Source organism: Osmerus eperlanus, chromosome 24 (genome assembly GCF_963692335.1).
Source record: "Osmerus eperlanus chromosome 24, fOsmEpe2.1, whole genome shotgun sequence".
Taxonomy (NCBI): domain Eukaryota; kingdom Metazoa; phylum Chordata; class Actinopteri; order Osmeriformes; family Osmeridae; genus Osmerus; species Osmerus eperlanus.
In genome coordinates, this window is record NC_085041.1 from 5,839,014 (window position 1) to 5,860,597 (window position 21,584).

At 54.5% G+C, this 21,584-nt stretch overlaps 1 protein-coding gene across 1 annotated transcript in view; it reads left to right on the top strand.

Annotated features, from left to right (window-relative positions):
- fryl (furry homolog, like) overlaps window positions 1-21,584 on the top strand; it is a 37,902-nt gene that overhangs the window by 14,081 nt on the left and 2,237 nt on the right. Inside the window, 42 exon segments of the mRNA XM_062450122.1 lie at window positions 94-198; window positions 200-262; window positions 366-485; window positions 569-616; window positions 619-716; window positions 838-937; window positions 1,034-1,206; window positions 1,393-1,430; window positions 1,433-1,545; window positions 1,547-1,707; window positions 1,793-1,841; window positions 1,843-1,935; window positions 2,043-2,091; window positions 2,094-2,125; window positions 2,128-2,260; window positions 2,263-2,296; window positions 2,705-2,759; window positions 2,761-2,818; window positions 2,924-3,074; window positions 3,207-3,310; window positions 3,460-3,642; window positions 3,908-4,121; window positions 4,517-4,638; window positions 4,771-4,958; window positions 5,049-5,143; window positions 5,308-5,978; window positions 6,075-6,343; window positions 6,452-6,592; window positions 7,660-7,860; window positions 8,071-8,232; window positions 8,315-8,389; window positions 8,510-8,686; window positions 9,232-9,432; window positions 11,323-11,499; window positions 14,033-14,340; window positions 15,853-16,060; window positions 16,180-16,329; window positions 16,936-17,034; window positions 17,453-17,521; window positions 18,269-18,286; window positions 19,164-19,274; window positions 19,860-20,053. Coding sequence (XP_062306106.1) covers window positions 94-198; window positions 200-262; window positions 366-485; window positions 569-616; window positions 619-716; window positions 838-937; window positions 1,034-1,206; window positions 1,393-1,430; window positions 1,433-1,545; window positions 1,547-1,707; window positions 1,793-1,841; window positions 1,843-1,935; window positions 2,043-2,091; window positions 2,094-2,125; window positions 2,128-2,260; window positions 2,263-2,296; window positions 2,705-2,759; window positions 2,761-2,818; window positions 2,924-3,074; window positions 3,207-3,310; window positions 3,460-3,642; window positions 3,908-4,121; window positions 4,517-4,638; window positions 4,771-4,958; window positions 5,049-5,143; window positions 5,308-5,978; window positions 6,075-6,343; window positions 6,452-6,592; window positions 7,660-7,860; window positions 8,071-8,232; window positions 8,315-8,389; window positions 8,510-8,686; window positions 9,232-9,432; window positions 11,323-11,499; window positions 14,033-14,340; window positions 15,853-16,060; window positions 16,180-16,329; window positions 16,936-17,034; window positions 17,453-17,521; window positions 18,269-18,286; window positions 19,164-19,274; window positions 19,860-20,053 — 5,810 coding nt within the window.

Sequence of the window (21,584 nt, forward strand, 5' to 3'; positions counted from 1 at the left end):
CACACAGACACACATGCACGCTCTCTCTCACACACGCACGTGCATGTGTTTTCCTGTCGTGTGATAGTGAGGTACTAATGTGTGTGTGTGTGTGTTCCAGTGCACCACAGGAGGAGTGTGTTCCCCCAGCAGTCTCTGAGACACAGCCTGTTCATGCTGTTCAGCCACTGGGCCGGGCCCTTCAGCATCATGTTCACCCCCACTGGACCGATACAGCGACCGCAACATGCAGATCAACAGACACCAGTACTGTGCTCTCAAGGTGCCCTACTGGACTACTGTCTACTGTGCTCTGATATACTGTACAGTACTCTTCTCCCCATTCTGGGTTAGTCTAACTTGTGTGTGTGTGTGTGTGTGTGCAGGCCATGTCTTGCTGGTTGTGCTGTGGGCCTGTAGCTGACAACGTGGGCCTGTCTTCAGACGGCTACCTGTACAAGTGGCTGGACAACATCCTGGACTCCCAGGACCGCAAGGGTAGGCACGTCCACCTCTCCTCCTCCTCTCCGCCCTTCCTGCGCAGTGTCATAACCTCCCCCCCCCCCCCCCCTCCCCCCAGGTGCACCAGCTGGGCTGCGAGGCGGTGATGCTGCTGCTGGAGCTGAACCCGGAGCAGAGAGTAACCTGATGTTCTGGGCGGTGGACCGCTGCTACACGGGCTCCCGCAGGGTGGCCGCCGGCTGCTTCAGGGCCATCGCCAACGTCTTCCACAACAGGTGTGTGTGTGTGTGTGTGTGTGAGGGCAAGTGAGGGGGTGTGTAACCGTATATGTCTGTGTGTATATATGTGTGTGTGTTACCCCCCCTGACCTGTGACCCCCCCCCCCCCCCCTTACAGGGACTATCAGTTTGACACGGTTGTGCTGCTCAACCTCATCCTGTTCAAGGCTGCAGACTCCTCCAGAGACATCTATGAAGTAGCCATGCAGCTGCTGCAGGTACACACACACACACACACACACCAGCCTCACACACACACCAGCCACACACACACACACACACACACGGCCCCTCACACAGCGTGTCTCCTGCAGATCCTGGAGCCCAAGCTGTTCCGCTACGCTCACAAGCTGGAGGTGCAGCGCTCAGACGGGATCCTCAGCCCGCCCTCCGCCCTGCCCCACCTCTACTCCGTCTCCTACTACCAGCTGTCTGAGGAGCTGGCCCGCACCTACCCCGAGCTCACCCTGCCCATCTTCTCAGGTACACACACTCCACACACACACACACACACACACATTCCATACACAGTCACACACACATACAGAACACTGTCAAGAGCAACAGGACCAATGATTCCAGTGTACTTGTTACAAATGGGAAATTAACCTAAAACTTGAACACACACCACCCTTCTGACCCTGACTAACCTTCCTTGTGTGCTGCAGAGGTGGAGCCAGCGCATCCACACAGCGCACCCTGGTGGGCGCCAGTGATGCTGCACTACCTGCTGCCCTGGATGAACAACGTGGAGCTGGTCGACCTGAAGCCGTCGCCACGGCGACAGGAGGATGCTACCGTTGCCGGGGAGGAGGAAGACGAGGAGGAGGCGGCGCGGGGAGAGGGAGATGACGATGTTGAACAGCCGACGCTGGCTGAGGGGGGGAGGGCTGGGGGCTCCCCCGCACGGAACCACCATGGTCCTAAACAACCTCATGTTCATGACCCGCCAAGGTACCACGGCCACCACACCAGGAACCACACACCTGTTACTGGAGCGCACAACCTTTTTTTTTTACCCCACCAATCACACTTCCGTTGTTATATTATAAATAATATAACCCCTTCCCCAGTATGGGGACGAGTTTGCAGTGGTAGGAGATAGAGAGTGTGTGGTGCACCGCTGGCAGACAGCTGGCCCAGCAACCTGAAGATCATCCTGCACTTCCTCATCAGCATGGCCGGAGTCAACAGTGACCCCAGCCTGCTGCCTTATGTAAGACCACACACACACACAGACACACTATGCAACCCAGAAACAGAACCTAACACTGTCAGGTGAGGTTAAGCCCCTCTCCACCCTCTCCTCTCCCACCCCCCCAGGTGAAGAGAGTGGTGGTGTACCTGGGCAGGGACAAGACCATGCAGCTCCTGGAGAGCTGATGTGTGAGCTGGAGGTGATGGACGGCCCGTGAGCTCGGCCGTGGCTCACATTGGACAACCCCCCTACTACCGGGTCAGCTCCAGCCTCAAGGTGCCCCCGCTGGCCTCGGGCACGGCCTCCAGCAGCAACACCATGGTGCCCGGCCCCGACCCTGCACACAGGACCGCACCAAGGACCCCAACATGGAGGACAGGTGAGGGGCACCAAACACAAACAAACACACATACACATTGTGTGCCGTACCCACACACAGATATGTATAACACACAAATAATTAAACACACACACACACTGCAGCAGAACGTAGGCTGATGCTTGAACCCGCCCCCTTCTCTCCTCTCTCTCTCCTCTCTCTCTCTCTCTCTCTCTCTCTCTCTCTCTCCTCTCCTCTCTCTCTCTCTCTCTCTCTCTCTCTCTCTCTCTCCTCTCTCTCTCTCTCTCTCTCTCTCTCTCTCTTCTCTCTCTCTCTCTCTCTCTCTCTCTCTCTCTCTCTCTCTCTCTCTCTCTCTCTCTCATCTCTCTCTCTCTCTCTCTCTCTCTCTCTCTCTCTCTCTCTCTCTCTCTCTCTCTCCTCTCTCTCTCCTCTCACCCCCCCCCCCAGTTACCCCCACCTGGACATCCATGGGGGGCTGAACAGTAATCTGAACCGGCAGCACCCATCGTCTGGAGTCTCGCTACAGCAGCAGCTCTGGTGGCTCCTACGAGGAGGAGAAGAGTGAGGACACACGCACACACACACACACTCATGCAGTCTCGCATGAACACCGCCCTCTCTCTCTCTCTCAGGTGCTAAGGAGTGCGTATGTGTGTGTGTGTCCAGGTGACTCCATGCCCCTGTATGCTAACTGGCGTCTGAAGGTGATGGACCACAACCGGCCCGAGCCCCTCCCCTTCCCCCCCGCTGGGGGCTGCTGGTCGCCCCTGGTGGACTACCTCCCCGAGACCAACACCCCTGGCACACCCCTGCACAGGTACCTGACATGGAACTACCTCCCTGAGACCAACACTCTCAGGACACCTTGGTACCAGGTTACACTGTTCTTGACCTGCTGAACCGTTCCGGCTGACACTCAGTCTCTTCCTCCTCCTCCTCTCCTCCTCAGGTGTAACATAGCAGTGATCCTGCTGACTGACCTCATCGTGGACCACGGGGTCAAGGTGGACTGGAGCGCCTACCTCCACCTCCTGCTGCACGCCATCTTCATAGGTAACACTTCCTGTCTGAAACTGGAGCACTTCCTGTGTGCTAGTCTACTTCACGGGTAACTCTTCCCGTGTGCTTCAGGAAAGTGTCGTCTTTCTGTGTGCTAACAGGGAACGGTCATCTTTAAAGGTACCACTTCCTGTCTCCCCCAGGGTTTGACCACCAGCACCCGGAGGTTTATGAACACTGCAAACGCCTGCTGCTGCACCTGCTGGTCGTCCAGGGAACCAACAGCAGCATCCAATCACTGGCCTCCGTCCTGCTGAGGAACCGTGAGCACAACGAGCCCAGGGTTCTGACCGTGAAGACCCCCTCCCACGAGTTTAACCTCACAGGTCAGGAGGGGGGAGGGGGAGGAGAGGAAGGGGAGTGGAGGAGGGGGAGGGGGAGGAGGAGGGAGAAGAGGAGACGGGAGGTGGGAGGAGAGGAAGGATGAGGCAGGGTGGTTTCTTGTGTTATCCCACCAGTCCACCAGGGGGCAGCACACCCCAGGCTGGTGCCTGTCTGTGTTCTCTGGACACCACAGATGTCTGTGATGAAACCATGCACCTCAATCCAGCCTTTACCAACTTATTCTGTGTGTGTGTGTGCGCGCTGCAGGAGTGAGTGAGTTCGCCCCAGACTACCAGCCGTCCCCCATGACAGACTCAGGCCTGAGTTCCAGCTCCACCTCCTCCAGCATCAGCCTGGGGACCGGGGGGGTCCCGGGGGGCCCGTCCATGCCCTCCCTCACCCCCTCCCTGCTCAGCGAGGTGGACGTCACCGTGGAGCACGACCTCAAGGTCAAGGCCCTCATCGAGTTCATCACCTCCAGGTGAGAGCCTGCCAGGTGGTACCTCACCTGATGACTTGTCACGTAATGTTGTGCGGTAACCGTGGCAACGCGACTCACCCTGGCTCACCCTGCTTTGTCCCGTTTCCGTGTGTTTTCACGCCCGCAGTGTCGTCTCACAGTAACTGGTACTGCATGGTGTGTGTGTGCCCTCGGCTTGACTTACACATAATTTGAAGTGTGTGTGTGTGGTGCTAGATGCTTTTGGGTTTCCAAGGTTCTATCTGGGATCCTGTGGGTTCTGACTGCTGTTGTGCAGGTTCTAACTGCTGCTGTGCAGATTCTAACTGCTGTTGTGCAGGTTCTAACTGCTGCTGTGTAGGTTCTAACTGCTGTTGTGTAGGTTCTAACTGCTGTTGTGTGGGGGTGTTCTGCAGGAAGCGAGGCCCGCTGTGGAACCACGAGGACGTGTCTCCTAAGAACCCCAACATCAAGAGCGCCGAACACCTCAGTGTCTTCCTCAGACACGTGGTCGCCGTGTTCAGACACTCCCCCGCTGGTACGCTGTGTGTGTGTGTGTGTGTATCTATATTTGGCAATGTGTGTGTGTGTATCTTTATATTAACTGTGTGTAAGTCGCTCTGGATAAGAGCGTCTGCTAAATGACTAAATGTGTATCTATGTGCTGCAGGGTTCCAGCTGGAGTCCCTGCTGAGTGAGGCCGCCCTGCAGACGGCCCTGTCCTGCCCCTCCCGACACTACGCCGGACGCTCCTTCCAGATCCTGCGGGCGCTCAAGCAGCCGCTCACGCCCGCCACGCTGTCAGACATCCTGGCCCGCCTCGTAGAGACCGTGGGGGACCCCGGGGAGGAGGCCCAGGTACACACACACGTTATACACACACACACACATTCTACATGAGACTGGTCTTGACCTCTGACCTCCTCCTGACCTCTGACCTCTCCTCAGGGCTTTGTCATCGAGCTGCTGCTGACTCTGGAGTCTGGCATCGATACGCTGGCCGACACGGTCAAGAACTACGACCTCCTCACGGCCCTGGCAAAGTAAGAACACACACACACATATATATATAGTACACACACACATATATATAAATAAACACACACACATATATATAAATACACACACACACATATATATAAATACACACACACACATATATGAATATACCCACTCTAACTTTCTGTCTACCTGATGTGTCCTTTAGAGCGTCGGCTCATGAACACCTGCTGGGGGCAAAGTTCGCGGCCAACAGGAAGAGCACGGGCCAGATCAACCTGAGCAGCGGAGGCCTGTTCCACCACGCCCCCTACGGCCACGCCCACCACGGCCACGCCCACTACCCCGGCCACGCCCCCGGCCACGCCCGCAGCAACTCGCTCCGCGCCAGCCTGATGGGCGAGCGCAAGGCCGACCGCCGCCGTAGCAACACCCTGGACGTCGCCGACCGTCTGGGCGGTAGCCACGGCAACCTGGCGCGCACGCGGAGCTTGTCGTCGCTGCGGGAGGGGGGCGGGGCGGGGGGCACCGGGGCAGGCGGAGGAGGGGAAGCCACGCCCCCCGTGGACCCCTCCAACCTGATGGCGACGGTGTTCTGGATCGCGGCGTCGCTCCTCGAGTCGGACTACGAGTTTGAGTACCTGCTGGCGCTCCGCCTCCTCAACAAGCTGCTGGTGCAGCTGCCCCTGGAGCGGGCCGACAGCCGCCAGCGCCTGGAGCGCCTGCAGGCGCTGCTCAAGTGGTACACCTTCCCCGGGCTGCTGCAGCTCTTCCTGAAGGGCTTCACCTCCGCCTCCACCCAGGAGCTCAGCATCCACCTGCTCAGCAGGCTGGTCAGCGTGTCGCGCCACACGCTGGTCGACCCCTCCCAGGTGGCAGGTAGGGGCGGCTCGGATCGAAACGCGCTTGTGGACCTGCGTGCCGTTCCAGACTCGTGTCGCCTCACTTCCCCCCCGTTTCCCTGTCTCCTTCCAGGTTTCCCTCTCAACATCCTGTGCCTGCTGCCCCACCTGATCCAGCACTTCGACAGCCCCACGCCCTTCTGCAAGGAGACGGCCGACAAGATCGCCAAGGTGTGCTCCGAGGAGAAGTCGGCCACGCTGGCCAACCTGGCCCACATGATGAGCCTGTACAGCACGCACAGCTACTCCAGAGACTCGGCCAACTGGATCAACGTCGTGTGTCGCTACCTTCACGACGCCTTCGCCGACATCACCTTCAACCTGGTCACCTACCTGGCGGAGGTAAGTGACCTCGCTCTCCTCTCCTTCTTTCTCTCGTGACATGAGCTGGGAAATGATGTTTGAGACTCCAACCCCTTCTCTTTGACCCCCCCTCCCCCTTCCTCTCAGCTCCTGGAAAAGGGGCTTCCCAGCATGCAACAGTCTCTGCTGCAGATCATCTTCAGCCTGCTGAGTCACATCGACCTGTCGGCCGCGCCCGTCAAACTGTTCAACCTGGAGATCATGAAGATCATCGGCAAATACGTGCAGGCGAGTCCTGTTCACCTCCTCTTCTTCTCTCCTCCTCCCCTGCTCACCTCCTCCTCTTCTCTCCTCCTCCCCTGCTCACCTCCTCCTCCCCTGCTCACCTCCTCCCCTGCTCACCTCCTCCTCCCCTGCTCACCTCCTCCTCCTCCCCTGCTCACCTCCTCCTCCTCCCTTGCTCATCTCCTCCTTCTCCCCTGCTCACCTCCTCCTCCTCCCCTGCTCACCTCCTCCTCCTTTCCTGCTCACCTCCTCCTCCTTCCCTGCTCACCTCCTCCTCCCCTGCTCACCTCCTCCTGCTCACCTCCTCCCCTGCTCACCTCCTCCTCCTCCCCTGCTCATCTCCTCCTCCCCTGCTCATCTCCTCCTCCCCTGCTCACCTCCTCCTCCTCCCCTGCTCCCCTCCTCCTCCCCTGCTCATCTCCTCCTCCCCTGCTCACCTCCTCCTCCTTCCCTGCTCACCTCCTCCTCCTTCCCTGCTCATCTCCTCCTCCCCTGCTCACCTCCTCCTGCTCACCTCCTCCCCTGCTCACCTCCTCCTCCTACCCTGCTCACCTCCTCCTCCCCTGCTCACCTCCTCCTCCTCCCCTGCTCCCCTCCTCCCCTGCTCCCCTCCTCCTCCCCTGCTCACCTCCTCCTCCTCTCTCCACTAGGAGGGGGGTGGGGTGATGCATAGCCCCAGGAATAGAGCTCTATAAAAGGACGTACTGCACTCTACCACATGGCTTTATTCAGCGGAGAAAGCCTGTGTGTGTGTGTGTGGCGACCATAATGCCTCTCTGAGCAGAATGAAAACCATTATGGATGTTAACCTTTTACCAGTCTGCTCTCTGCAGCTTCAGACTGTACTCCACTATGCACTGTGTGTGTGAATAGCTTCTGACCTGAGGACAGCTGGAATGTGTGTGTGCCAGATGATGCTTCTGCTGGTTACAGGATCAGGGGTTTGCAAGAATCAGAACCACCAGAACCTTTAGAACTATCACAACCATGAGAGGTGTCCGCTAAATACAGTGTGTGTGTGTAAATACCTACCCCAGCCTGACCCTGTGTCTGTGTGTGTGTGTCCACAGAGCCCGTACTGGAAGGAAGCCCAGAACATCCTGAAGCTGGTGGTGTCTCGCTCGGCCAGCCTGGTGGTTCCTGAGGAGGTGCAGCGCTCCTACAGCGTGGAGTCCTCGGGGTCTCCAGAGATCGCCTTCACACGCATCTTCAACAACTCCTCCAAGGAGCTGCCGGGGAAAACCCTCGACTTCCACTTCGACATCTCAGAGGTGCCACGACCAGCTACTACCTATCTCTCCTCATCTCTCCTCATCTCTCCTCATCTCTCCTCAACTCTCCTCATCTCTCTTCTCCTCAACTCAGTCCTCACCTCCTCCTCTCCTCTCCTGTCTTCGTTCCTCCTCCCTCTCTTCCCCTGCTGAACCAACTGACCAGCAACCTCACACTAACCTCCTCTGCCCCATGACCTCTGACCCTAGACGCCCATCATAGGGCACAAGTATGGCGACCAGCGCAGCGCCGCGGGCCGGAACGGGAAGCCTCAGGTCATCGCCGTGACGAGGAGCACATCGTCCACCTCGTCGGGGTCAAACTCCAACGGCCTGGTGCCCGTCAGCTGGAAGAGACCCCAGCTCTCCCAGGTACCCAGCGCCTCCCCTCCCCTCCCCTCCTCCCCACCCTACGCCTCCTCTCTGATGCAGATGTTGTGTGTTGTGTCTCCAGAGGAGGACCAGGGAGAAGCTCATGAACGTGCTGTCTCTGTGTGGACCGGAGTCTGGCCTTCCTAAGAACCCCTCTGTAAGACTGCGCGTGCGCACACACACACTTTTGCCACAGACACACACACATGTATACCACAGACACACATGCAGAGTAGACGGACCAGAGACGATCACCAGCGTTGACGTGTTTCTCCAGGTTCTGTTTTCATCCAACGAGGACCTGGACTCTGGGGACCAGCACACCAGCCTCATCCCCACCGTGGATGAGGTGTTAAGGGAGGAGGAAGTGATGGGCGAGGACACAGGAAGTGAGCAGCAGTTTGGGGTCTTTAAGGACTTTGACTTCCTGGATGTTGAGCTGGAGGATGCAGAGGTGAGGACTGGCAGTGACGTTCTGAGTGTGTTTTCAGTGAAGGTGTGTGTGTTTTTGCAATAAAGGTGTGTGTGTGTGTGACCTAACCTCTGTGTGAGAGCTGATCGGCTCGTTTCTTCTTCATGAACTGTCCTGCTCTCTCTAACCCCCTCATGCTGCCTCTGTCTCTCCACAAGGAGTGTCAGGTAAGTCTTCCTATCCCCCCCCCCCCCCTCCCATGTGATCGTGTGGTCCCCCCACCCCGCCCCCCACTCGTTATGTCAGCCTGTCCTTACTGCTGTCTCTCATCTCCAATTGGGCGGCTGTGAAATCTCTGTTTGATTCCGTGACCCAGCTGGTCACCGTGGTGATGAGATCAACAATCCAGAGCATGTCTGTGTTCCTCCTTTCGCTGCCTGCTAGTCTCTCTCACACTCTCTCTCTTTTGCTTTCGCTCTCCTTCGCCCTCTCTCTATTTCTCTCTCTCTCTCCCTGTCCTGCCTTGGTCTCCCTCTCTCTCCCTCTCTCTTTCTGTGTCTGACCGCTGTTCCCCTGTCCTCCTCCAGGGGGAGAGCATGGACAACTTCAACTGGGGCGTGCGTCGCCGTTCCTTGGACAGCATGGACAAGGGCGACACGCCGTCCCTGCAGGAGTGCCAGTTCGCGGGCAGCACGCCCAGCCTGAACCTCACCAACCAGGAGGACACGGACGAGTCGTCTGAGGAGGAGGTACTGAGCGCTAGCCAGATTCTCACCCGTCCTGGCCTCGTAAGTCCCCCCCTCCCCCGTCAGGGTGACACCCCCACCCCCCGCACCCCCAGCCTCCTCGCACTGCCCGCTGGCATGGTGGAGTGTGTGAGTGTGTATGTGTGGAGGGTGGGGGGGAGGATACGTGTGTGTGTGTGGAGGGTGGGGGGGAGGTTACGTGAGTGTGTGTATGTGTGGAGGGTGGGGGGAGGATACGTGTGTGTGGAGGGTGGGGGGGAGGTTACGTGTGTGTGTGTGTGTGTGTGTGTGTGTGTGTGTGTGTGTGTGTGTGTGTGTGTGTGTGTGTGTGTGTGTGTGTGTGTGTGTGTGTGTGTGTGTGTGTGTGTGTGTGTGTGTGTGTGGAGGGGCGGGGGTGCCTCGCTGCTGCCACGCTGCTGCTGGTACAGGTGGGATAGACGCTTGCTTTGCTGGTAATGGACACCCCTTCGAATCCTCTTCACTACCCTTTCCCTTCCTAGGTCCCTAGCTTCCTAGGTCCCTAGCTTCCTCTACCCTAGCTCCTAAGATCCCTTGTTTCCTAGCTTCCTTGTTCCTTTACCAGTACACTAGTCCATCCTCTAGACAGGTGACCAGAGGCTTGTAGGTCACATACACATTGGCGGGTGTGACACCAAACCAGGTTTGATCAAAACACCAACATCTCTTATCTCTGATTGGTGATGTTAATAACAGCAGCCTGCCCTTCAGACAGCATGGCCAGTGTTAGTGTTGGTCTGACTATTTCTACGAGCCTGCAGGTCTGCCTGACCCAACACCTACCTGCTCTGCTACCCAGACTCCTCATCCTGCTCCTCTTCCCTCTGCTATGCTGGTGGCACACTAAGACCCGACAAACTAAACACTGCTGTGTAGTCGTCATGAATAATATTAACTGTTACACATAAACACTGCTGTGTAGTCGACATGAATAATATTAACTGTTACACATAAACACTGCTGTGTAGTCGACATGAATAATGTTAACTGCTACACATAAACACTGCTGTGTAGTCGACATGAATAATATTAACTGTTACACATAAACACTGCTGTGTAGTCGACATGAATAATATTAACTGTTACACATAAACACTGCTGTGTAGTCGACATGAATAATATTAACTGTTACACATAAACACTGCTGTGTAGTCGACATGAATAATGTTAACTGCTACACATAAACACTGCTGTGTAGTCGACATGAATAATGTTAACTGCTACACATAAACACTGCTGTGTAGTCGACATGAATAATATTAACTGTTACACATAAACACTGCTGTGTAGTCGACATGAATAATGTTAACTGCTACACATAAACACTGCTGTGTAGTCGACAGGAATAATATTAACTGTTACACATAAACTGCTGTGTTGGCAACATATAACTGTGTTACACTGACAGACTGAGCATGGAGCATGTTAGTGTCCAGACAGGATGCCCAGTAGAAGATGACAATAGTGTCTTGAGAACAGCATGATTATAGACCAAACTCAAGCATGCAAACCCCACAGAGGAAGTAGCATCTCAAGCAGAAAAATAGGATACTTAAATCTAATTTTAATTTTAATGTATTAAATAAATACAAAAATATATATATTTTGCAACACAGTTGGAAGTGAATGAACCTATTTTGCATATTCATCAAGTTATTTACAACTTTCATTTATGAAGGTGTGTTTGTAAGTAACTAAGTATAATATTTTTTTGCTTGGGAAGTAGCAGGTGGCTATTATAACATGAAGAACATCCAGGCCTAAATCACACCATGTGACCAGAAGCTTCATTAGGGATGAATCCCTGTAGAGATGCCGTTAGTGTTTATACTGTTTGAGACGTTAACCAGTCTGTGTCGACTCCCCGTGTGTGTGTGTGTGTGTGTGTGTGTGTGTGTGTGTGCGCGCGCATAGATGAACAGCGACTCGGCCGCGGACGACGTCACGTCCAATCATGTGGACTCTCTGCAGCAGTCTCAGGATTCGTCCAGCAGCGCCCTGACGGAGGACACCCTCCCCCTGCCCGGGCCCCCCCGCCTGGACAGCCCCGCCCCCCCGGACATGGGCCAATCAGATGGCCAGCAGCCTGAGGTGCGCCTAATCAGAGGCAGAAATAAACTGTGGTGTTCCGGGTCCTTCTAGCAGCTTCTCTCTCGTTTTGCTCCTCTGTCTGTCTGTCCCTGCTGCTGTGTGCGCTCGCTGGTGTGTTTCTGCTTCTCTCCCAGAGGGGGACGGGATGGGGGCACGACTGTCCCAGAACGGGCCCCTTATCCCTGGGGAGGAACCCTGGCGAGGCCCCTGGATCTGGTCCCCAGGAAGGCCCGGCCAGCTCCCCTTCAGAGCAGCATGCACTCACCCCACCCCGCCCCCCTCCCTGCTTGGTGCTTCCTGTTGCCGGGGCTAGGTCTCCCTCTCTTATTTGCTGTTTAGTTAACTGGGCTTGCTTGCTTGTGTGATTTGGGAATAAATCACCTTGGCTCACCTCAGGCTAGCCAACGCATCACTTCCTGTGGTGTGACTGGATCGTTCCGGAATGAGTGAGTATGAGTCTCTTTTGGACACATTCTCAACTGAGGGCAGGGTCCAGGCACAGGTCACCAGATTGTCTGTACTTACAATAGAACTCCCTACTAGATCTCCATACTAACACCCTAGATCTCCATACTAGCACAATAGATCTCCACACTAGATCACCATACTGGAATCTCCATACTAACACCCTTGATCTCCATTCTAGCACAATAGATCTCCACACTAGATCACCATACTGGAATCTCCATACTAACACACTACATCTCCAGACTAGATCACCATACTAGATCTCCATACTAACACCCTAGATCTCCAGACTAGATCACCATACTACATCTCCATACTAGATCTTCATACTAACACCCTAGATCTCCATACTAGCACACTAGATCTCCATACTAGATCTCCATACTAACACGCTAGATCTCCATACTAGCAGAATAGATCTCTGTACTAACTGCTTCTGTCCTGCCTCCTCCTATTAACCTGTATGTACAAACAGTGGTGAGTTAGCATCTCCAGCTCCAACACAGCTGGGAGCCTTGATAGACAGGAAGCTGCCGGTATAGATGAGGACACCTCAGCCTAGGATACACTGTGTACCAGCACCCAGGGTTGGACAGCATGAATGACGCTTTTTCTTCTTTTGAATGAAATGGTGCCCTGCCACTCCCACCGCACCCCACCCTCCACCTCTTGTCCCCCAGACAAGAATGAAGTCCATGGCCTGATGCCCCCCCCGCCTCCAGCCTATCACAGATCAGGCTGACTATGATCTCACTCCCTGAAGCTCATCATATCAAGATCAACCCAAGGGCATCTCGTCCATCCCAGCCCCTGCTCTTAACGTAATGAGTCGCGCAGATAAAACCATCAATACGGTTACTCATCCACTCTCTCTGTCTTCGCCCGCTCCTAAAAGCTTTCCCTAATACCGCGCTGGCCGCCTGCCACCCTCCGCCTCTAATGCAACACACCCTGGGAGAACGATAGAAGAGAGGGAGAGAGGAAGAAGTGAGGGAGGGAGAAAGTTTCAATTAGCCGCGTCATCCCCGTGTGTGGACGTGCTCTGACTAGGCAGACGTGCTCCTGCAGGGACCTGAACTTCCTGTCCTACCCCGCGGGACTTCCTGTCCCACACCAGAACTTCCTGTCCCACACCAGAACTTCCTGTCCCACACCAGGACTTCCTGTCCCACACCAGGACTTTCTGTCCCACACCAGGACTTCCTGTCCCACACCAGGACTTCCTGTCCCACACCAGGACTTTCTGTCCCACACCAGGACTTCCTGTCCCACACCAGTCCTATGCTGCACGGCTGCTCATAAACTCATCAGTGGTTCAACACTGACCACACCCCCAAAAACTATGACATCAACAGATAGCGCAACTAGAAAGTACAGTGCACATATAAATTATGTTTATGATCAACCCGATATCTTACCGTCACTGTTTGGCTGCTTTTATGATCAGATCCCTACCCAGTGGACCAATCTCACACCCTCAGTGAAGGCTGGGGAGATCCGTGTGTGTGTGTGTGTGTGCTGCCTCTGGATCCTCCCCAGCAGAAAGGGAGGGCAGCATTAGTGTTATTATGATGAGGAGGGGGCGGGGGTGGTCGGGGGCATCTGTTCACCTAACATGCTGTGGGGATAGAGGGGGAGGGGGGGGGATAAATCACCGGTTTATGGTGTCTGTTCAGCAGAAACAGACAGTTCCGGGGAGGGCACAAGGGCTCTGGTCGGTTATCGACATGTTGCAATTCCCACGTGAGACGAGAGAGCACAGGAAGGGAATGTCAATGCGTGAAGGTCAGAGGTCAACCTCTTGGATGATAACCAGAGATTTCCCATTTCCCGCTCCCCTGGGAGGAGGGGGGGAGGGGATCTGGGCCGTTGTCACGGTAACCTGGGGAGGGAGAAGGATGTTGTAACCGCCAGGCAGCGCACCCCCAACCCCCTCACGGACTCCGAGGGTGATCCGTGAAGGACGAGAGTGTTATTATGTTATATTATTATCATGTTGTTATTGTGTTGTTGGCCCACCCTGGTGCCGCTCCTGAGCGCCCCCTGCTGGCTGTGTCCCCCGCAGGACGCCGTGAGCATGACGGCGGCGGACGAGCTCAGCAGCAGCGTGAGCGAGGACACGGGCTTCTGCAGCGCCCCACTCCTGCCCTCCGACCCCCCCGACTCCTCCGACCTGCCCGACCCCCCGGACCCCCCCGACGACCCCACCCCGCCGCCGGCCGTGGACGCGCCCGCGGGCTGGCTCTGCGAGGACGACCCCCCCACGCTGCTGCTGGCGTGCGGCTCGGTGTGCGAGGACGACGTGACGCTGGCGCTGAAGGAGCTGGATGAGCGCTGCCAGGAAGAGGAGGCCCACTTCTCTGAGACGTCCAGGTGAGGGGTCAGGGGTCACGCTGGGGTTGGGGGGGGGGGGGGGTGGGGGGGCAGGGATTGATGAGGGTGGTCTAAGAGGTTTGTGTTAGAGGGAGAGGTGGCTTTAGTTTGCTAATATTAGACTGGTCTGGTCTGGAGCTAGGTTGGGCCAGGGTGGAGTGCTGGGGTAGGTTTGGGTCTAGTCTGGGGCCAGGACTAGGTTATGCAGGAGTGCTATGCTAGGCTGGGCTTGGGGCTAGTTGGGGGGCTAGGACTAGGCTTTGCTGGGTCTGGCTGGGCTGGGGCTAGTACTAAGCAAGGCTGGAGTGCTGTGCTGGTCTGGGGCTCGGACTCGGCTGGGCTGAGACAGCTCCACATAGTGAGCCAGCTCTTTACGGCTCCCTCCTGAAGGTGGGCCAAGTCTGCCTGGAGGACACTGGTCACACGCCCACAAATCAGGATGTACTGACTCCCCACACACACACACACACACACACACACAGCCTATAAATAAATAAAAAATGTGCACAGCCAACACAGAGCACAAACAAACACACACACACACATGTTGGTGGAGCACACCCTTGAGCAGGCCTCCTGCCGCGGTCCTCCCAGCCCGGTGTGATGGATAGGTCCTGGGCTCTCTCACCACCCTCTCTCTCCTGCTCCTAATGCTTTTATCTGGGAGGATCTGTGCATACTGTGTGTGTGTATATGTTGGTGGGTGAGCAACAGCAGCTTGTTTGCCGTGCTGCTTGCGGTGTGTGTATGTGCGGGTGTGTGTGTGAGAGAGAGAGGGAGAGAGAGGCTGGGATCAGAGCTGTGTGGGTCTGTAGTGCAGTGTGCTAGACCAGCTGTCAGAAGCAGGCTGACTGGTAGGCAGGCAGCCAGTAGGCAGGAAGCAGACTGCAAGGCAGGCAGTCAGTTGAAGGGGGCAGGCATTAAGCAGGGCAGCAGATTGACATTACATAAGAGAAGCAGCTAGTAAGCAGAGAAGGAGACAGCCAGGAAGCAGGAAACAGGAAGCAGGGTTAGTCTGCAGGAGGATGAGGACAGAGGCGGTCTCTTCCACAGCGCTCGGCAGCTCAGGACTCAGGTTCTTCTACTCAGTCTGCTTCATCAGACTGTTTGGTCCCACAGGCCTGTGAGTATCTCTCTGTGTGTGTGTGTGTGTGTGTGTGTGTGTGAAAGAGAGAGGGAGAGGTGTTTGCATGCGTGTTATGTAGCAGAAGCGCTGTGTCGTCTTCGCTGGGCTCTGCAGTAGATTAGAAACACTGCAGCAAGATCATCTGCAGAGAGGGGAGGGGGGAGGCAGAGAGAGGGAGAGAGGGAGGAAAGGAAGGAGAGGGAAAAACAGAGAGGTGGCGGGGAGAGAGAGAAGGGAGACAAGAGAGACAAGAGGAGGGGGGGGGCCTGGGCATGTTATTTGGTTGCAGTCAGGGAGGGTGTGTGTTATGTTTGTGCACGTGGTCATGCTGTTGTGAAGTCATCCTGAGGGAGTCTTAGTAAGACTGTGTGTGTGTGTGTGTGCAGTCAGGATGAAGGTGATGCAGAGGGGTTTCCAGAGATCCAGGCCTCTCCTCCCCCATCTCCCTTCCTCTCCGCCATCCTGGCAGCGTTCCAGCCCGTTGCCTACGACGATGAGGAGGATGCCTGGCGTTGCCATGTCAACCAGATGTTGTCGGACTCAGACGGATCGTCTGCTGTTTACACCTTCCACGTGTTCTCCAGACTCTTTCAGGTGTGTGTGTGTGTCTTTGTGTGCGTGTGTAGGTGCTCTTATGGTTGCTTGTGTTTTGTTGCTTGTTTGTTTTTTTGTTTACTATTTAATCCAAATGTTGTGTATGTGTGTGTCTCCAGAGTATGCAGAGGAAGTTTGGCTCCATCACACACTCGTCGGTGCGTTTCCTTGGAGAGCGGCTACAGCGAATGGGGAACCAGTTCCTGAGTTCCCTGGAGGTCATGACCTCCCAGTCCCAGTGTCCCACAGTGCTGCTGGACGCAGAGACGGTCAGTCTACAGGGGTTCACCTGGGGTTACATTTACATTTAGTCATTTAGCAGACGCTCTTATCCAGAGCGACTTACAGTAAGTACAGGGACATTCCCCCGAGGCAAGTAGGGTGAAGTGCCTTGCCCAAGGACACAACGTCAGTTTGCATGACCGGGAATCAAACTGGCAACCTTTGGATTACTAGCCCGATTCCCTCACCGCTCAGCCACCTGACTCCTGGGTTAGGATGTGGTTCACCCGGGGTTAGGTTGTGGTTCAGATGTGGTCAAGGTGTTTCACCTGTGGTTAGGATTTGGTTCACTTGTGGTTAGGTTGTGGTTCAGATGTGATCAAGGTGTTTCATCTGTGGTTAGGATTTGGTTCACCTGTGGTTAGGTTGTGGTTCAGATGTGGTCAAGGTGTTTCACCTGTGGTTAGGATTTGGTTCACCTGTGGTTAGGTTGTGGTTCAGATGTGGTCGAGGTGTTTCACCTGTGGTTAGGGTGTGGTTAGTATGGGTTAGGATTAGGTGTGATTAGGACGTGGTTATGGTGTAATTAGGATGTGGTTGAGGTGTGGTTGGGTTGCGTTTCACCTGACTGAAGGTGTGGTTCTGTGTTGCAGCTGGTGTCTTGTGGTCTGCTGGAGACTCTGAAGTTCAGCGTTCTGGAGCTGCAGGAGCATCTGGACACCTACAACAGCAAGAGAGAGGCTGCAGAGCAGGTACACACACACACACACACACACACTCACACACGTACACCCACATGCTGGAGGATATATCCTCCATCCTCTCTCCTCTCCATCCTCCCTCTTTCCCTCCTCCTGGGATGGAGGGAGGTAAATAGGACAGATGTACTGTGGAGGTGAGGGAGGGGGTAATTGAATTGAGACGGCTGTGATCTCGGGGGGGCTGGACCCTGCTCTGGGACAGACCCTCTATAATCCACTAAGTACACCACTCTTATTAGATCACACACACACTCTCTCTTACACACACACACACAAACACACACACAGACGTCATCTATACTGGGGAAAAAACAAAACAAGTGTATATCTTCTGGTATTAATCTCAATGAATGCCGTCTTCCCCTCCCTTCCTTCATTCCTCTCCTGCCCCCCACCCCCCTCTCTCCAGTGGCTGGAGAACTGCAGAAAGACATTTGGAGACAAGGACAGTAGCCAGCATGCCAGCACCCAGGCCCAGGTATGCACAGACACATGCACGCACGCATGCACACAGACACGCACACACGCACTCACGCACGCACAGACATGCACACACTGCACACAGACACACACACCCTGCACACAGACACGCATGCACACAGACACGCACACACACTGCACACAGACACACACTGCACACAGACATGCACACATGGACATAGACGCACACAGACACACACTGCACACAGGCACGCACACATGCACACATGCACATAGACGCACACACACACACACTGCACACAGACACACACACTGCTCACACACTGCACACATGCACATAGACGCACACAGACACACACACTGCACACAAACACACACAGACACACACTGCACACAGGCACACACTGCACACAGACACGCACACACACACTGCACACAGACACGCACACGTGCACATAGACGCGCACACACACTCACACACTGCACACAGACACACACTGCACAGAGACACGCACACATGCACATAGACACACACACACACACACACTGCACACAGACACACACACGCCTCTGTAGCGTCTTACTGTCTGAGACACTGTTTCTTTCTCTCTCTCTTTCTCTCTCTCCTTCCTCATCGAGTCTCTCTCTCTCTCTCCTTCCTTCTCCTGTGGTGTGTGGGTGTGTGTTTCAGACCCAGCAGGTCAGTGTGTTCTGGCAGGTCACTAATTCTCTCTCTCTTCCTGTCTCATTTGTTGTTTTGTGACCTGCTCCCCTTCTTGCTTAGCACATGGAGAATCTAGCAGTAAGTGGTTCTCGTATTCCAGACTATAATAATTATGACGTCGTCATGGCAACGCACTGACCACTCCATTCCTCTCCATGTGAAATCCCTGCTGTCCTCGGCCAATAGATGAGCTCTCACTCCGCCCCCCCCTTCTCACTCTCACTCACCCCCCCCCCTATCTCACTCCGCCCCCCCTCTCTCTATCACTGTGCCCCCCCTCTCTCTCACTCCTCTCTCCCCCCCCCCCACCCCCGACTATCTCTCTCGCTCTGCCCTAATCGGATCACCTCCTTAACTCCCTCCTCCCAGATGATTTGTAACGCTCATGACTCCTGGTCGGATGTGGGGGAGGTGTGTGTGTGTGGGGGGGGGGGGGGGGGGAGGTGATGGGGTGGGCTGGCCTGGGTGCTAGAGAGGGGGGGGATGGAGAGAGAGCTGAGGGCAGCCATTTTTTGTCCATCTTCATTTAGCATGTTTACTCCTCCTTCCTGACTCCTCCTCCTCCTCCACTTCCTATTCAGTTGCCTTCCATACTTCCCTGCACCTGGCCCTGCCCTGGGCCTGACACCCCCCATTGGTCCCTGTCTGTGCTAGGCCCCTCCCAGAGGCGGTGGCGGGTGGGTCAGGTGACTTGGCAGCCCTAACACTTTCATCTTCGTCGCTAACACAGGATACCTGATCACATGACCGCGCCGGACAGAATGCAGACTGTGTGTGTGCGTGCAGGCAGGGTGTATAACCCTCCTGTGTGTGTTCATATGACTCTCCTCTGTGTGTATGTGTGTAACTTTCCTCTCTGGATGTGTGCGTGTGTGCAAATGTGAGTGTGTATCCTCTGTGTGTGTGTGTGGGTATGTGTGTATGGTGGGTGTAACTCTCCTCTGTGTGTGTGTAGGAGTTGGAGCTGTGTCGCAGGCTGTACAAGCTGCACTTCCAGCTGCTGCTGCTGTTCCAGGCCTACAGCAAGCTCATCAGCAGAGTGGACACCATCAAGAGAGAGGCTGAGGTGGGCTCTCTCACACACACACACATTTCCTGCTGTACCTAGTCAGAGGGGAGTACATCTGTGCAGCAGCAGAGCTGTAATAGCTGTAATCAGATTGTGGTCTGGTTCTGCAGACAGACTGAGAGGTCATCTGTTCAGATAATCACTGGCTTCTGCTGCCTGATAATCAGCTCCCTGCCTACCAGGATGCTAATCTACTTCCTGCCTACCAGGATGCTAATCAGCTCCCTGCCTACCAGGATGCTAATCAGCTCCTTGCCTACCAGGATGCTAATCAGCTTCCTGCCTACCAGGATGATAATCAGCTCCCTGCCTACCAGGATGCTAATCAGCTCCTTGCCTACCAGGATGCTAATCAGCTTCCTGCCTACCAGGATGCTAATCTGCTTTCTGTTTACCAGGATACTAATCTGCTTCCTGTTGACCTGGATGCTAATAAGTTCCCTGTGTACCAGGATCTGGACAGATTGTGGTCACACAACCATGATTATCTAGTCAAATAATTTCACATTTGCGTGTGTGCACCTGTGCGCACCTGTGCATGTCATTTACAGATGTGTGTTTGTGTGTGTTTCTTTTCCCAAGGTGACCAACATGTCAGAAGAGCTGGCCATCCTGGAGAGTTGTCTGAAGGAAGCGGAGCTTGGCGTTGATGGACAGGAGGACCTGCCTGTGTCGGAGGCCTCCCAAACCACCACGGAGACAGCCATCCAATCGCTGGTGGAGACACTGAGGGGGCGGGACTTCAGCTCTGCCCTCACACAGGTCAAAACATTCAGGTAGGACAGAGAGATACAGTGAGGAAAATAAGTATTTGAACACTCTGCTATTGTGCAAGTTCTCCAACTTAGAAATCATGGAGGGGTCTGAAATTGTCATCGTAGGTGCATGTCCACTGTGAGAGACATAATCTAACAAATCTAGACAAATCACAATGTATGATTTTTTTAAACTATTTATTTGTATGATACAGCTGCAAATAAGTATTTGAACACCTGAGAAAGTCAATGTTAATATTTGGTACAGTAGCCTTTGTTTGCAATTACAGAGGTCAAACGTTTCCTGTAGTTTTTTTACCAGGTTTGCACACACTGCAGGAGGGATTTTGGCCCACTCCTCCACACAGATCTTCTCTAGATCAGTCAGGTTTCCGGCCTGTCGCTGAGAAACACGGAGTTTGAGCTCCCTCCAAAGATTCTCTATTGGGTTTAGGTCTGGAGACTGGCTAGGCCACGCCAGAACCTTGATATGCTTCTTACGGAGCCACTCCTTGGTTATCCGGGCTGTGTGCTTCGGGTCATTGTCATGTTGGAAGACCCAGCCTCGACCCATCTTTAATGCTCTAACTGAGGGAAGGAGGTTGTTCCCCAAAATCTCGCAATACATGGTCCCGGTCATCCTCTCCTTAATACAGTGCAGTTGCCCTGTCCCATGTGCAGAAAAACACCCCCAAAGCATGATGCTACCACCCCCATGCTTCACAGTAGGGATGGTGTTCTTGGGATGGTACTCATCATTCTTCTTCCTCCAAACACGTTTAGTGGAATTATGACCCCAAAGTTCTATTTTGGTCTCATCTGACCACATGACTTTCTCCCATGACTCCTCTGGATCATCCAAATGGTCATTGGCAAACTTAAGACGTGCCTGGACATGTGCTGGTTTAAGCAGGGGAACCTTCCGTGCCATGCATGATTTCAAACCATGACGTCTCAGTGTATTACCAACAGTAACCTTGGAAACTGTGGTCCCAGCTCTTTTCAGGTCATTGACCAGCTCCTCCCGTGTAGTTCTGGGCTGATTTCTCACCTTCCTTAGGATCATTGAAACCCCACGAGGTGAGATCTTGCATGGAGCCCCAGTCCGAGGGAGATTGACAGTCATGTTTAGCTTCTTCCATTTTCTAATGATTGCTCCAACAGTGGACCTTTTCTCACCAAGCTGCTTGGCAATTTCCCCGTAGCCCTTTCCAGCCTTGTGGAGGTGTACAATTTTGTCTCTTGTGTCTTTGGACAGCTCTTTGGTCTTGGCCATGTTAGTAGTTGGATTCTTACTGATTGTATGGGGTGGACAGGTGGCTTTATGCAGCTAAAGACCTCAAACAGGTGCATCTAATTTAGGATAATAAATGTAGTGGAGGTGGACATTTTAAAGGCAGACTAACAGGTCTTTGAGGGTCAGAATTCTAGCTGATAGACAGGTGTTCAAATACTTATTTGCAGCTGTATCATACAAATAAATAGTGAAAAAATCATACATTGTGATTTCTGGATTTTTTTTTTAGATGATGTCTCTCACAGTGGACATGCA